The following is a 16,796-nucleotide window of genomic DNA, read 5'->3' on the forward strand; positions in this document are numbered from 1 at the left end:
CAATGTATTATACGCATAAAATAACGAACCTGTGAAAATTTTGGTTGTTGAAGTTGCGAGATATGAATGAAATAAAAAACACCCTTGTCACACGAAGTTGTGTGCTTTCAGATGCTTGATTTCGAGACCTCAAATTCTAAACTTGAGGTCTCTAAATCATATTCGTGGAAAATTACTTCTTTCTCGAAAACTACGTCACTTCAGAGGGAGCCGTTTCTCACAATGTTTTAAACTATCAACCTCTCCCCATTACTCGTTACCAAGTGAGGTTTTATGCTGATAATTATTTTGAGTAACTACCAACAGTGTCCACTGACTTTCAAGTAAAAAAAATTATAGAAAAACTGTGACCCCTAACAGAGCCGTTATTACCTCATACAAAGCGTCTTTTCTATTCTGCTCAGCATGTCTCAGTGTGGTCTTGAGCTTCATTATGGTGATGTCTTTATCCGTTTCGCTAACCATCCGCTGCTGCTCCCTGCCGTGGATGGATGACAATGTCGACTTGGCTGAGTCAAGGACTACGTCCCTGCGTGCAATCTAATAGAATCAGAGAGCACAATTGATGTAAATAACAGAGCAAATTTATTATCAATTTTCTCCCCTAACAGTGGCCCGCTGGCAAAATGTGAGTTCAAACACCTGAGGACCAGTCAAAATAATAATAATAATAATGGCTTCTTATATTGCGCTCGCAGTGACGCCACGCTCCAACATTATTACCCCTGCAGCCGATTTCACGAAACTCTAGGATTAATCTTAACTCAAGTTAGGACGAGTAAACCGTCCTAACTTAGGACGGGTTCAATGCTTCCTACGTATTTGGATACGGGACTCAACTCGTCCTAAAACCTAAGATTAATCCTAAGTTAGGAAAAGTTTGGTGAAATCGACGGCTGGTCACTTGGCCTTAAATCATTCCTTAAACTATCTCAGCTCCCTGGGGAGTATACAGCCTTGTGCAACAAATGTGCTACTTGGCTAACTCAATCACAAGAACCATCTCTGCCCTTACAAAAACCGTTTCTGCCCTCACAAGAACCATCTCTGCCCCCACAGGTACCCATTTACCCCTGCAAGAACATTGTTGTTTGATTTCATCATCCAAGGATAATCCCCCATGAGGCTTACACCTGTACATGTACACTATTACCATTCATGCCATTGGGGTTTTCATTTTGCCAGGCACTTTTTGTGCATCTTTGTTCACATTTAGGTGATTTGGGTGATTTTGGCTGTTCAGGTGAGTTTGGTAATTTTGGAAAAAAAGTTTTTCATTAACTTTATGACAGGTGTATTTTAGATGGAAATGTATATTTTTTCTCAAAAGTGAAAAAAGTTATCTAGGGTGGCTGTAATTGCAAAGCCTGGCGCACGTTTTTAACCACAGCTATTATAATGGGTTTAAAGCATGGACACTATTGGGAACTGTAAAGACCGGTCCTCTCACTTGGTGTATCTCAACATGTGGCTAAAAGAACAAACCTGTGAACATTTGAGCTCAATCGATCGTCAAAGTTTTACTTCTTTCTCGAAAACTGCTTCACTTCAGAGAGAGGCGTTTCGCACAATGTGTTATACTATCAACCTCTTCCCATTACTTGAGTTACAAAGTAAGGTTGTACATGTATGCTAATAATTATTTTGAGTAATTACCAATAGTGTCCACTGCCTTTAATAAAGTAGCAGATACAATTCCACGTGCATTATGTACCAGCTGTATCAGTTTCATGTTGTGTGCGTCAGCAGCATGCACAGACTAACAAAATAATGTGTTTAACACACCACTGTTTGATTAACAAAGAAACTGATACTACATGTACACTTACATTTATGTGAATCGAGAGGGCCTGACGAAAAGTGGTTTAACAGTGGGCTTAATGGAATAAAAGTCCGGATATAATCTCATTCTTCATTTACTGAAGTTTTGGGTAAATTGTTTGCAAACTATGCAGAACAAACAAAGTTATTGGGAAATATTTATTGGGAAATTCCCTAATGGGGTTATAATAGACTATGAAAGTCTCGTAAGTATTCAAACTTTCAGGACCATTGCGGTCCCAACCATGGAGTTTTATGTGGGCAAGAATTTTGTTTTGTCAATTAATTTGTTATTGATTAAAATTATGTGTTGTTGGGACTATAATCTAAGTGATAGGCCCTACAAAATATGAAAGTAAACAAATTCAGACATTATTTAACAAAGAAAACCCATTAATTAAAATTGGCCCCAGCTTGAAGTTGCTTAAAAAAAACTAAGAATTGTGCTACGGTCACAAAGTGTATGTAAGTGCTTGGTTTGGTCGCGAGAGGTTAATTTTTTACAAAACATTGAAAACTCCTGAGCTGGGAAATCATTTATCTCAACTATCTGCTTCATTTGAGGCAGAACTTTGTCCTTCAGTAAATTATTAAATAGTCTGTCAATATTTCAAAAATTGAAATTTGGTGTGGTCATGTGTGTCAAATAATTTTGGGAAAAAAAAAATCTAAAAAGATGTACTTGTACGTATGTAGATTATTCTGAAGGACACCTTACCTCTTGAAAGAATTGTTCCAGCATAAAAAAAAAATGGAAATGAATAAATAAAGGCAAGGGCCAAACTATGTACATTGTAAATGTTATCCAGCCATTGCAATATTTTATATAGTTAGGGCCTAAAGCAATAACAGGAAAAAAAGAAAAGAAAAAAAAAGTGAAAACCCATTAAAGGAACACGTTGCCTTGGATCGGACGAGTTGGTCAAAACAAAAGCGTTTGTAACCGTTTTTTATAAAATGCATATGGTTGGAAAGATGTTTTAAAAGTAGAATACAATGATCCACACAAGTTTGCCTCGAAATTGCGTGGTTTTCCTTCTACTGTGCGAACTAACATGGTCGGCCATTTATGGGAGTCAAAATTTTGACCCCCATAAATGGCCGACGTGTTAGTCGACGAGGTAAAAGGAAAACCACGCAATTTCGAGGTATGTTTGTGTGGATCATTGTATTCTACTTTTACAACATCTTTCTACCCATATGAATTTTATAAAAAACGGTTACAAACGCTTTCCAAAGACCAACTCGACCGATCCAAGGCAACGTGTTCCTTTAACGACACAAACGAATATAATACCTTTTTTTTGTACCTGATGGCAATCTGTCACCAAGAACATGTCATGAACTTAGCAACATTTAAAGGTTCATTCTTATGTTATACACAATGTGCAGATTGTGTACTCTATAACCTACATCAATATTGCATCAAAAACACCCTTGGGCATTCAACTCTGTATTGAGTTTTAAGGGTATACATGCAAGACATGCTTAAAGGAAAAATTTACCTAAAGATGTTTTTTTATCATTTGACTGTTCCAATCCTACTTAAATAAAGATGAATGCATCAAAACTGCCATGTGGAAATTTCATTTAAAAGGGTAGCCGCGTTTTTGAGATATTGCCGAAAATCTTGAGCGAATAATGTCCATTAGGAAGAATAATCCCTAATACTAGGAATACACAATTTGAGCAACGTTTCAGTATCTAGCTCCTCAGATCAAAATGGGGCGTAAAACTTATAAAGTTTTTTACATTGAAGTTAAATATACTTCTCAAAATGTGTTAGGTTTCAATAGCTGTTATAAATACATAGTTTGTATGGCCATTAATTTTAAGAATGATTATCAAACTTTTCCTTTAAACTTATTTCAATATTTTTAATGACAAACAAAAAAAGTCTGAGTATACCCCGCCTGCAGAGCTCATTCTGTCTCAAATATTCTGCAGCTTGAAATATGTTTTAATGCATTTTCAAAACTAATGCCTGATGAACAAATAGATTCTGAGAATACCCCGCCTGCAGAGCTCATTCTGTCTTCTTGAAAATTCTGCAGCTTGAAATATGACTGATGAACAAAAAGAGTCCGAGTATACCCCGCCTGCAGAGCTCATTCTGTCTTCCCGAATATTCTGCAGCTTGAAATTAATTTGAATACATTTTCAAAACTAATGACTTTGAACAAAAAGAGTCTGAGTATACCTCGTCTGCAGAGCTCATTCTGTCATCTCGGCTATTCTGCAGCTTGAAATTAATTTGAATACATTTTCAAAACTAATGACTGATGAACAAAAAGAGTCTGAGTATACCCCGCCTGCAGAGCTCATTCTGTCTTGTCGAATACTTTGCAGCTTGAAATATATTTGAATGCATTTTTAAAACTAATGACTGATGAACAAAAACAGTCTGAGCATACCTCGTCTGCTGAGCTCATTCTCTCATCTCGACTATTCTGTAGTTCATTCTGCAGCTTGACTATCAGTCCATCTCGATGAGCAAGCTGGGACTTGAGCTCCTCTATATGACCCTGCATGATGGCATCGGTCGATGGGATGTCTCGAGGCCCTGGGCCCAAGACCTGATCCTTGGAGACGATCCGTAGTGCCTCTAACCTGCCAAACTGAGACAAGATCAATCAAGTTTATTCAAGGCTTTTTAAAATAATACAGCATAATTGCACTGAGGTATATTTTTCTGAAAACAATTCCAAGGCACAGGTCTAGAAAAAGTTAAAACCATGCAATTTCGAGGCATGTTTTTGTGAATCAATATATTCTACTTTTAAAACATCTTTCTAACCACATCAATTTCATATTCAAACAGTTTCAAACGCTCTTAATGGACCAACTTGAACGATCCAAGGGAAGGTGTCCCGTTAAGGTTGAATGCAAAACAAAACCTTTTGCTTGATTTGTATTGTATTTTTGAGTCCCTGAAGAAATGTCTGTGTGTGTTTATACAGGTGCAGCTGAAAGAACAAGACTTAGTAATTTGCCGTCTTCGTAATCCACTCAGGTACATGTATATTCTTTGTATTCGGAAATTTCCGGACTAAATTCAATTTCTACTTTAAAAAAGTAATCCACTCAGGTATGTTCTTTGTATTCGGATATTTCCGGACTAAATTTAATTTCTACTTTTAATTTATTCCGTTCATTACTACATGTAACTACCATGTCCAGTTTGATATTTTTTCATTATAGTCAACTGATCAAATGATTTATATTGTACAGGCACTTGATATGGTCTCACTTGGTGTATCTCAACATTTGCATAAAATATTGTGAAAATTTTACCTCAATTGGTCGTCGAAATTGCAAGACAATGATGAAAGAAAAAACACCCTTTCCACACGAAATTGTGTGCTTGATTTCGAGACCTCAAAATCTAATTCTGAGGTCTCAAAATCAAATTCGTGGAAAATAACTTCTTTCAAGAAAAACTAAGTTACCTCAGAGGGAGCTGTTTCTCACAATGTTTCATACTATCAACAAACAGCTCTCCATTACTTGTTACCAAGTAATGTTTTATGCTAAAAATTATTTTGAGTAATTACCAACAGTGTCCAGTGTCTTTAAAATAATGATTATAATAAAAGCTCCTTATATATACATAGTGCAAATATCCGTCACTCAGTGAATATTTGGATTTGGAAATACACTTTATTTCATAATAATAATAGCCATAAATGTTTTAGGAGGCCCCTGTCAATAAGAACTCCATCAACATTAGGCTCTCTCCATCCTGCACTAATGTATGACCATCTTCATAATAGATTTTATGACTTGATGTCTCTGTTTCTACATCAGGGACTAAAAGGAATTGAAAATGGGAGGAGGGATGGCAAAGATCCCAGCTGCAAGATTCTCCACGCTGCTGTAATAAGATTTTAATTGAACACCAGAGGCTGTAATACTACATTATGTAGACACTGGAACAAACCTACTGACATTATGTGTAAATATGATAGGCCGACTGTAGGGTGTACATTGCCGACAACAAAATGTACTATTTTTTTAATGTTTTTTTTCTGTCAAGAACTCTGGGAACTCAGCAAACTCCCACAATGGGATAGGAATACCAGGCTGGCAACAGCCAATAACATTAATTTAAAGTCTGTGACTGTTTAATTGAACAAATCAAGAAATTGTCATTCAATAACTAGACAAACAAAATTCTAGTCATTGTAAAATCAGCATAAAGCTATGGTTTCGAAAACCCCAGATGCTGAACCCACAAACTTGTGATTGCAAGTCCTGCAGCCTACTTGCACCGTGTGAGTTTAATGTCAATCTGTGGCGTTTGTGCTTTGCCTCGTGCGAAAAGTACCCAGAACCCTTTCAGAAACACAAAGCTAACAAGCCTTTCAGGAAAACTAATAAATTTTGTCAAATCGGAGCCCTGCGCTTTCAAACCTTAAAATAGACTCTCAATCATTATTCGGAAGCAATAATTACATCATGCATCAGATGTAATGAGAGATGTTACTCCTCCATGAATCAATTATTATTATACGATATTAAAGAAAGAAGGGGGAGGTGAGCATTTAATTTGATCAAACCGCCTGCATGGTCATTTCAACGCAATTTAGTTTTGCCAAGACGCTTCCATCCAAAACCCAAACTGGGTTTCTTTTTTTTGCTTATAAATAAAACCACTGGTTAAAGGAACACGTTGCCTTGGATTGGACGATTTGGTCTATAAAAAGCGTTTGTAACCGTTTGTTATAAAATGCATGGTTGGAAAGATGTTTTAAAAGTAGAATACAATGATCCACACAAGTTTGCTTCGAAATTGCGTGGTTTTCCTTTTACTTTGCGAACTAACACAGTTGGCCATTTAAATGGCCGACGTGTTAGTCGACGAGGTAAAAGGAAACCACGCAATTTCGAGGCATGTTTGTGTGAATCTTTGTATTCTACTTTTACAAAATCTTTCTACCCATATGCATTTTATAAAAAACAGTTTCAAACGCTTTTCAAAGACCAACTCGACCGATCCAAGGCAACGTATTCCTTTAACAAATAATGAAATAATTATGAGTGCAATGATGAGAATATTTGGATGAGTTGAAAGATAGAATGTTCTATTGAACTCTCTCGGCTTTGCCTTGTTAAAGGAAACACACCACCTTTCAATGAATGAAAGTATTCTCTTCATTGCACGAATGCAAAAAATGTATTATATTAACACCCAGGTGGATCTTTGTCATTTTGGAGGAAAAACCAATCACCAACATGTACAAGATTGTAGATTGGGATTTTAAGGCACTGACACTATTGGTAATTATTGAAAAATAATGATTGTCATAAAAACTTACAGTTTGGTAAGAAGCAATGGAGAGCTGTTGATAGTATGAAACATTATGAGAAACGGCTCCCTCTAAAGTAACGTACTGTATGTAGTTTTCGAGAAAGAAGTAATTTTCCACGAATTTGATTTTGATCACTTCAGAATTAGATTTTGAGGTCCCGAAATCAAGCATCTGAAAGCACACAACTTCGAGTGACAAGGGTGTTTTTTCCCATTATTATCTCTCAACTTCCACAACCAATCGAGTTCAAATTTTCACAGGTTTTTATTGAGATACACCAAGTGAGCAGACTGGTCTTTGACAATTACCAATAGTGTCCACTGTCCAGTGTCTTTAAGCAAGATTATGGTCATGTACGGCTGTGGTATTGCAATTCACAGTAAGCGCATATTTTCTCAAAAGAGAACAACAAACTCTGAGTGCTTATTATAAGGAACTTCATTGTCCTTTCTTTGTCAGTTTCATTGTGACATTGGTATTTTTAATGGAAAACTATTACTCCAAAAGCAAAAAACAAACTATATTTACCACGCTTGAATAACGCCTTGAAATGGTTAACTATTTTTGAGAATTGCCTGGTTTTAGTGTTGGGCATCACAATATACTATATTTTATTGTTTTAGCTTTATGTAGATAAGAGCAACAACAACTGAACAATGAACTTAAAACAAAAACAAAAACAGTACATTCTGAGATCAGTTTGATATGCCAACAAATCTTAGTGAGTTCTTCCCACACATTATGAATAATACACACTACCCCAGGTTGCCGTAGCAACATGATACCCATAGCAACCTTAATGTGGTGAGGGAGTATTGTCATTAGAAATAATAGCAATTCAAATCTCTGAACAGCATCTGGATGTTTTCTTCTTTCTTGATCAGATTATTATTATTGCACAATCAAAATAGGGGCTCACTTAGAGGCACTAGTGGTAATGACTCAAAACAACTGTTTTCATAAAAAATTACGTGGTAACGTTCAATGGAGAGCTGACGATAGTATAAAACCTTGTAGGGTGTCATGGCCGAGTGGATAAGAACACCGAACTCAAGCTCTGGTGCTTCTGTTCAGCAGAGTGTGGGTTCAAATCCTGGTCGTGACACTTGTGTCCCTGAGCAAGACACTTAACTATAATTGCTTCTCTCCACCCAGGGGTAAATGGGTACCTGCGAGGGCAGAGATGGTTCTTGTGATTGATTTAGCCGAGTAGCGCATATTAATGTTGCACAAGGCTGTATACTCCCCACCAGCATGACCAGGGAGCTGAGATGGTTTAAGGAGTGATTTAAGGCCCAGTGACCAGGGGTAATAATGTGAAGCGCTTTGGGACGCCCTCCGGGTGTGAAAAGCGATATATAAAAACGGGTTATTATTATTATTATTGTTATTATTATTACTATTATTATTATTGTAAGAAACGGCTCCCTCTGAAGTAACATATTTTTTTGAGAGAGGTAATTTCTCGCTCAAATAGTTAAGTTTCAGGCCTTTGCCCTTTTACTAGGTGTCAGAAGCACACAAATTTGTGCAACTTCGATGACCAATTGAGTCCATTTTCACAGATTTATTATTTTATGCATGTTGGGAGACACCAGAGTGAGAATACTGGTCTTCTGACAATATTACCAAACGTATCCAGTGCCTTTAAACGCAGTGGCAACGATAATTTTCTTAAGGCGAATTGTGCAAAATGCATGTATATGTAGGTGAAAAATAGCTCAAGCCTTGAGCAAGTGTCTTTCAATTTACCATTGCTCTGTGCACATGTCAAGTATAGATTCTTTCCCAGCATAGCCTCTTATACTTATGTATGCAAATATCGACACAAATAGTGATGCGTGCTGTTTATGAGGTCTTGTAAGGATGGGTAAGTCTATTGAATGTATTCCAAGCAACACATTGGCAGGGCTCAAATTTTTCATGGCAGACCTGAGGTCAGTAGTTTTACATGAAGTGTTGGGACACTTAAACTTTTTACTGGACAGGTCGGGCTGTCTTGTGTTTTACAATTGAATTTAAATATACCTCATTGTGAAACATCTTAAACATAAACAAATTATGTTCAAATGCTGACCTTGAGTCTGGAAAACATTTTAATTGTTTTGAGACTCACAGGCCTGAATGCTTCATTTTTTAAAGGGCAAGGGGTTTTTAAGGCATTTTCTCCTTGGTAAATTTTAAATTTCTCCTGGGAGCAATTCAAGGACACCAAGGCAATGGCAGGGGACATGGAGGCAAGGCAACCCCCTATAAACCAGGCCTGATGATGCTTCACAAAGGCTAAAGCCCATGGTGCCCTTGAAACATTAGAAATTTTTAATTTCCTCACAGGGGGGGGGGGCCTCTTTACTGAGCTGGAAATGCCTTGGGTGCCCAAATTTCCATTTCATAAACGAAGCATACAACCTGAAAAACATAAAGTGGCTTCTGAATGGCACCAGAGCACTTGCAGAGAGGTTTAAGTTCCGCTCATTATGTTTGACTTTTCTTTCTCAAATGCAACACAATTTGAAAATTTACCCTGTCAGTTTTCTTGTGTCTCATGCTTGCGGTTTATTACTTCCAGGTAATATTGAGAGGTGAGATTGTAAAGTGGGAAAAATTAATCAGCCGTGCAAAATGTAATATCCTGTGGTTTTACACAAATAGAGTTGCCTGGGGCAAAATGCCATAGCAAGCAAGTGTTGTGAATCTTCAGCTTATATGGAACCGTACATATCAATGTTTTTTTATTTTTTAATCAACACATCATACAACCTACCTGTGAACATTTAGTTTAAATTCAATGCTCACAGGTTGAAAACATCAAAATAGCTGTACATGTATGTTTTTTAGGGATTTGCAAGCAATCATATTTAAAGCAATATGTACAGGCCTTGAAAACTAACGCAGAATAAAAATTGCATGACAGGGAACAGTTTTGTCAAGTAGCAAATCACATTTAAACTGAAAATGTTTTGTAATAAATAAAGATGGACACTTTTTAAAGCAATCTTCCAATTTTGACCCGCATACACTGTAGCCGACATTATTACCCCTGTCATTGGACAATCTATTTCATTCTTAAACCATCTCAGCTCCAGGGAGTATACAACCCCTGCTGTACATCAATCACAAGAACCATGTCTGCTCTAAGACCCCGTTCCCACTGGACCACGCAACGATCTCCCAACAAGAAAAGGGCAATCAAGACCTGTTTACCCTTGGGTGAAGGGAAACAATTACATGAACAGTATCATGACCAGGATTTGAACCCACCCTCATGACTTAGCCATCAGAACTTGATTCCAGTGGAGATCATTCGTAACATGCGTTCACTGCATTTAAGAAATTCAAGCTGCTTTCATACAGACTAGTTCTTGTGTTTTACATTTAAATGTTTGACATTGTTTTTCTTAATATTAAATAGGACACAGTAGTTTTCACTAAAAACCTCAAACCAAGACAACAAAAATTGCACTAAATAAACAACAAAATCAATACATTGACTACTTAATGCTCTGATTATAAGTATTGATTACATCGTTTTCAATGCATCTGCTCCAATTCACCATTGAATTTGATCGAACCCTGACCCAAAATCAAATTTGCCTCATCTGTTGTACCCAGGTGTGGAAGGGGGCGGAAGGATAGTTGCTAAAAAAACAGTTGCTGGCAGTGTATGCACTTTACATAATCCTCAAGAAAAAAGTGAAAAACCGATAACACTTTTTGCATGAAATCGTAAAAAAAAAAAATGAATAAAATGCTCACTGAGTGATAAATTCCAAACGGGAAATAATTTAATTTATTTCAAGCACGTGTATGACATTTCAAAAGAAATATTTCAAAGGATATTTTCTACATTAGACCAGAAAAAGTTTTATGTGAATCTGTCATCATAGAAGAGTTTTTTCTTACCAATTCTGTTATGTTCCTTTTAGAAACCATTACCATTCAAAATCTATGGGGAAATAAACCACTGTGCAGTAACACACCCAAGTCTGTGGATCAGCAAAATTATTTGTGATACACACAGCATACGTAAAACGGTGCCTGAAAACGCTGATTGTCAAACTGTAGCGAGCTAATAGACCGGTAGCAACTCAATCAAACGCCGAGCAAGACAACTCAAGTGGGCACTTCTCTATGCATTAACAGGCTCTTTCTTCATTGTCTTCCCTGGTCCCCAGTACATGTGTCTTCTCTTGACAATCCCAGGGTATACGTATGACTTGTGTTTACATTATGGTGGCCAAATGGTCTACATGTGTACATCTGTCACAGTCATGACAGTACACTGTGTGCGTACAATATGTACAAAAAAAGTTATACACAAATCGCTGGCTCAGTGCAATATTTAAGGTCGTAAAAGCAATTTCATAATCAGAATGAACAAAAAAATTAGAGGGCGCTAACTGAAAATTTTCTCTATATTGAAAACAATAAATTTACATCCAGAAATGAATGTTTTTCTTGGAAATGAATGTTACCTTTTAAAACAAACAATTACATTGGAGACAACTCTTGATCAATAAACTCCATTTACCAGGAGCTCCAAAATATGCATAAATTTAACAATTTTATGAAATCCATACAAACTCCACAATTGACCTAGTTCTGAGCCAACAAAATAACATTACACAGATAACGGTAAAGGTATTTTACCGGATTTGTAAAATGGACAAAAAGTTGCAGACAGTATTCATGCTAAATATGTGATTTACCACAAACTTATTTTTAAAAACCTTGTGAATTGAAGGCTTAATTTATGCAAGAGTTGAATGTAATGAACAGACCCATTCATTGTGGAATACAGTGACATCATGTGTTTCAAATTCCACTTTGATAGAGTATCAAACAATATACATTGTACATCAAAAAGAGGTTATAATAGAAAAAGAAATTCTATCAGAAACTGAGTTCATAAAAAGATAAATAACTTGACCATTTATGGAGTTCCTCTTTAAAAAGCCTGTTTGTAAAGGGACAAAAACAAACCAAATTCTATTCTTGGAAGAGTGAAGTCACTTCCTTCCTTTTGTTTTCAATACACAAGCGTTCCAATCCTTCTACGAATGTCTCACATGTTTCAGATCCATCCTTGGTTACTTTCAATCAACAAACAACATGAACATTTTAGTGTTTATTATTGCTGTCCTTGTTTTGGTTGCTGTTGCCAACTGCCGGATGTACCAGAGAGGCTTGTCTGTGACTTGTTTTGAAACTTGTATCTTAGTGCAATGCTTTCCAGATCTGTGCTGGGCTTAAAGCCATTGGACACTTTCGGTAAACAGTAATGTCCAAGGCCCACACTTCGTGTATTACAACTTCTACATAAAATAACAAACCTGTGAAAATTTAGGCTCAATCGGTCATCGGAGTTGGGAGAAAATAATGGGAAAACCCACCCTTGTTTCTGCACGTTTCGCCGTGTCATGACATGTGTTTAAAATAAATCCGTTATTCTCGATATATCAAGAATTGATATTGTTTTAATGTTTTCTCAAAAAGTAAAGCATTTCATGGAATAATATTTCAAGAGAAGTACTTCACCACTACCTTCTGTAAACCCTGTAAGTTATTTGTAAATCTGTGATTTTTTATTTTTTTTTTCTGTTCCGAAAGTGTCCAATGGCTTTAAGTCGACCTATCAGTATGTCTCTTTTAGTAGTTCTGGGTCATTTTACGAACCAAACCAGGTTTTTTACATCACAACTAAAGGTACCACTAGAAAATTTCATAACAGCCCTCTTCCATATCTAACTGGATTGATAAATGACATGCTTAATAATAGAGATCGGTATTTTTTATAAATGCTTACTTATGTACTTTTGTGTACTGTTTTGAAGATTTACACTGACAATGTTCTTTTGCGCTTCTCGTTGTCGAGAAGTGATGATTGTTTTAATGTTTTCTCAAAAAGTAAAGCATTTCATGGAATAATATTTCAAGAGAAGTCTTTTACCATTACCTTCTGTAAACCCAGTCAGTTATTTGTAAATCTTTGAACTTTTTTTTTTTTTCTCTTCCGAAAGTGTATAATGGCTTTAAAGACTGACTGTATTTTAGCTTTTTACTAAAGTTCCTGTAAAAACATATAGCAATTCAGCCCCACCCCCACCATCCCCTAGGAGATGGTATTTTCAATACTAATTATTTGCCTAATAAATACACAGCCATCTCAGCATCTTGCTGTACTAGACATCCCGTTATAGACGTCAAAATAATACAAATTAATCACCTCATTATACAAGATTGAAACTGTTTGTGGAATAATGGCTCAGTGCTAAGATCACAAGGGAACACGGTTTTTTAACACAAAACAACAACTAATCTAGTTTGCTTGATCTTGCTTTACCTTCAATGGTAGTCCTACATAAGTACCTCACCTTGTACCAGTACTTTTTTTATAAAACAAAAATGCACATTTTGTTTTCCTTGTACTTCAATCAGGACTCAAAACTTACACTGGACAGCAGGGCCCAATTTCATAGCGCTGCTAAGCACAACAATTTGCTTAGCATGAAATTTCTTCCTTGATAAAAACAGGATTACCAACAGAATTTCCACATGATTTTCAGGATAAGCAAACAAAAGCTGAATACCAGTAACAAGCAATATGCAACAAATTGAAATTTGGTGTACACATTTCTGCTGAGCAAAAATAAGCAGGATAGAGGATACCAGGCAAAGATGATGTACACGTACACATTTTTGGCAACCTAGTCACATTAGGACCTTTACGAATGCACAGCTTCGGCTTTGGCCTCAGGCTTCGTTAAAGCACACGCAATAGACCGATACATTAAGCTCCGCCCCATTGCGTATTGACCAATCAAAACGCAACGAATTTTTGACAAATAAGGTCCGACATACGTGCACGTATCTTTGCGCGTGGCAGAGTTGTGCAGAAAGGCATTGGAGAGCCCCACGTGTTCTTGCTCACGTGTGCGTTTTGGGCGGAGCCTACTGGATCGGTCTATTGCTGAAACAACTGCGAGCGCCAAGCTTCATGAAGCCTGAGCCGAATTTGGAGCCCAAGCCATGGTTTCGTAAAGGGCCCTTATTCCAGTAAAAGCTTAAAGGGAGGGTTTATTGTTGGGTAATTAGGCACACTCCAAAAATTAGTATTATAAAATAACTTATTTGATAAGCACTGCAGCTGTGTTGATAATGTGGCTGTAGAGAAACAGATTCAAAAGAGTAATCTGAGTTCTGCATTAAACATTTTTCCAGGTTGTTTAATTCTACAGGATTATTCTTCCTGCGTGGACAAGCTTTTCGGTGAAATATAAAAACGTTATCTTTTGAACTGAAGTGTTTACAGGTTATAATCTACATCTACATTGTAGATCAGATTAAAAAAAAAAAAAAAATATTGCTGTTATTTTTTTAAACAAAAGGTACTGTTGCCTTTAATTTTGATTATGCTTTTATAGCTACTTTTTGTGTTTACACAGCACTATGAAAATGGTTCCAGGTTCATAACATTTCCTGTGCAGTGCAACTGTGTTCTAAAACAGTATCCCTATCGGATAACAGTTTTTCAGTAAATGAGATCAGTATAGTGTTCATTGTACACATCCTGAAGGCCAGTAGGAAAGAAACATGTACAAAGGGTAGTTCGACGGTGATTTGCACAATGTCTGCATCAGAAATCTACTTTTCTATTGATAATTACATTTTATATTTGAAATTAGGCCAAATAACAAAAAATACCAGTTGATCGTCCGGATTTTTCAAAAAAGAGGAGGATGAGGGCCTTACTATTTACTATTTTTTTTCAAGATGGCCGCTAAGTATTTCAAATCAAACAGGCCATTCTTCAGTTTTGAATCAACCGCAAACTTATTTATACCTATTAGTTGCATGAGGACCTGTGTTAACACTAACACTAACAGGGTCGGATAACACTAACAAGATTTGCTGGTAGGCATTCACTAATATTGTTTTACATTTGTATGAAACAGACGGTTACAAGTGTTCAAGAGCATCAAGTTAGATTCCGGATTCCTTTTGAAAAGATGGATTAAAAAAAAAAAAAATAGGCCTATGTTTAGATTTCATTTTTTATGTAACATCCAATAGTGCAAGTGCCAATTAAAGGCCGACCGTGTTAGTTCGCGACGTAAAAGGAAAACCGTGCAATTTTGAGTGATACTTGTGTGGATCTTTATATTTTACTTTTAAAACATCTTTCTAACCATATGCATTTCATAACAAACGTCTTCAAACGCTTTTTATAGACCAACTCGTCCGATCCAAGGCAACGTGTTCCTTTAAATGATGGATACAAGATTTGATAGGGGGGCCTACAAGTTTCAAAATTAACATTGATAAAAACACACACAGGCAAAAAAAGACAAATTCAAATGGGACAGACAACACAGAACCAAACTAGACTATGTATACATGTTATAGGACGACTAAAAAAATTGTATAGGTGAGGGGGGGGGGGCTGAAATACTTGATTAATTTGAACTTTGAAGGCTGAATCAGACTGATGAAATATGTCTGTAGCAGGGTTGTTGTCAATAGCAAAACCAACATATCAAATCACGCACAACTAGAGAGAAAAACCAGCACTCTAAATATTTGTGGCCAAAATCACGCGACCTTAGTGTTATCCAGAGGCGTGTCTGTTCTGAACGTTGACATAATATGTTATTTACATGTTACATTGTATTGTAACTGAACTAGGACACCTTTTTTTTTATTACCAGCAAATTTGAACTTTTACAAAATCCTTGCTAAAACTGTCACGACTCACCAGGTCTCACTCTCAACACATCACATAAACTGTCAGACAGGAGCATTAAACTGTCAGATTTCCCTTTGCAAAATGAAAATGACCTTTTCCAAAATATGAAATTCCAGGACTGTTAGTAAACGTTATCCACAAATTATCATGTGACATACTTAAAATGTACGTAGGTGAACTAGATCAAAATGTGACTTTCCTCCCACAATATTTCCATTAGGCCTTGTACACTCTCGTCAATGTCTTTGTCTTTAGAGAAATGTTAAAAACCAATTATGTTGATACAATTTGAGAGTTGCTTATGAAGAGTGTACATAATACATCAGTAAAAACAAAAAGGGCATACCAGGAAAAAAAACCCATTAGTATTAAAATAACATGCAGGGGCGTAGTTATTGCTTTTCAGAGCAACAAATTTCACACAATGTACAGTAAATGTGGTTTAGTATTTAAACATACCAAAAACAAGACACATTCAAATGGTTGCAGGTGAGGACTAGGTTGGCCTAAAGTTGATGTTTCTAACTTGCACTAGCCATTCCGAAACTGGAGGGCCTCAACAAATGTGTTTTATCTTTGGAGAGTTTTTGTGTGTTTTCATGCAACACGAAGCTCAATAAGAACAATAGAAGTTCATATATAATGGAGGCAGGGACTTGAGCACGCATCCACATAGTGTTTACAGTTTTGAAGAATAGGATTTTCCTTTAAGGGGTATTAAAGATGCTATGTCAGATTTTTGGCCCCAAACATTAAAAAATAGATTGTTTTGAGTGAATGGTATTTCAAAGAGTATCACCCGGCCCTGCTCTAACAAACTTATTTTTAACTTTTATACTTTTAATTGTCAGGAACCATGACAACAATTTTAAACGTTTCTTATACATAAGAATTGGTCGCGTGATATATTGTCGGAA

The 16,796-nt window shown here is 36.4% G+C and overlaps 1 protein-coding gene across 4 annotated transcripts in view; it reads right to left on the minus strand.

Annotated features, from left to right (window-relative positions):
- The window catches only part of LOC139934379 (uncharacterized), a 64,959-nt gene that overhangs the window by 41,123 nt on the left and 7,040 nt on the right, over window positions 1-16,796 (minus strand). For all 4 annotated transcript variants that reach the window (XM_071928587.1, XM_071928585.1, XM_071928584.1 and 1 more), the window contains exons 5-6: window positions 4,236-4,439; window positions 373-540 (exon numbers count right to left, since the gene is read on the minus strand). In XM_071928587.1, coding sequence (XP_071784688.1) covers window positions 373-540; window positions 4,236-4,439 — 372 coding nt within the window. The remainder of the gene's footprint in view (window positions 1-372; window positions 541-4,235; window positions 4,440-16,796) is intronic.

Source organism: Asterias amurensis, chromosome 3 (genome assembly GCF_032118995.1).
Source record: "Asterias amurensis chromosome 3, ASM3211899v1".
Classification (NCBI taxonomy): Eukaryota; Metazoa; Echinodermata; class Asteroidea; order Forcipulatida; family Asteriidae; genus Asterias; species Asterias amurensis.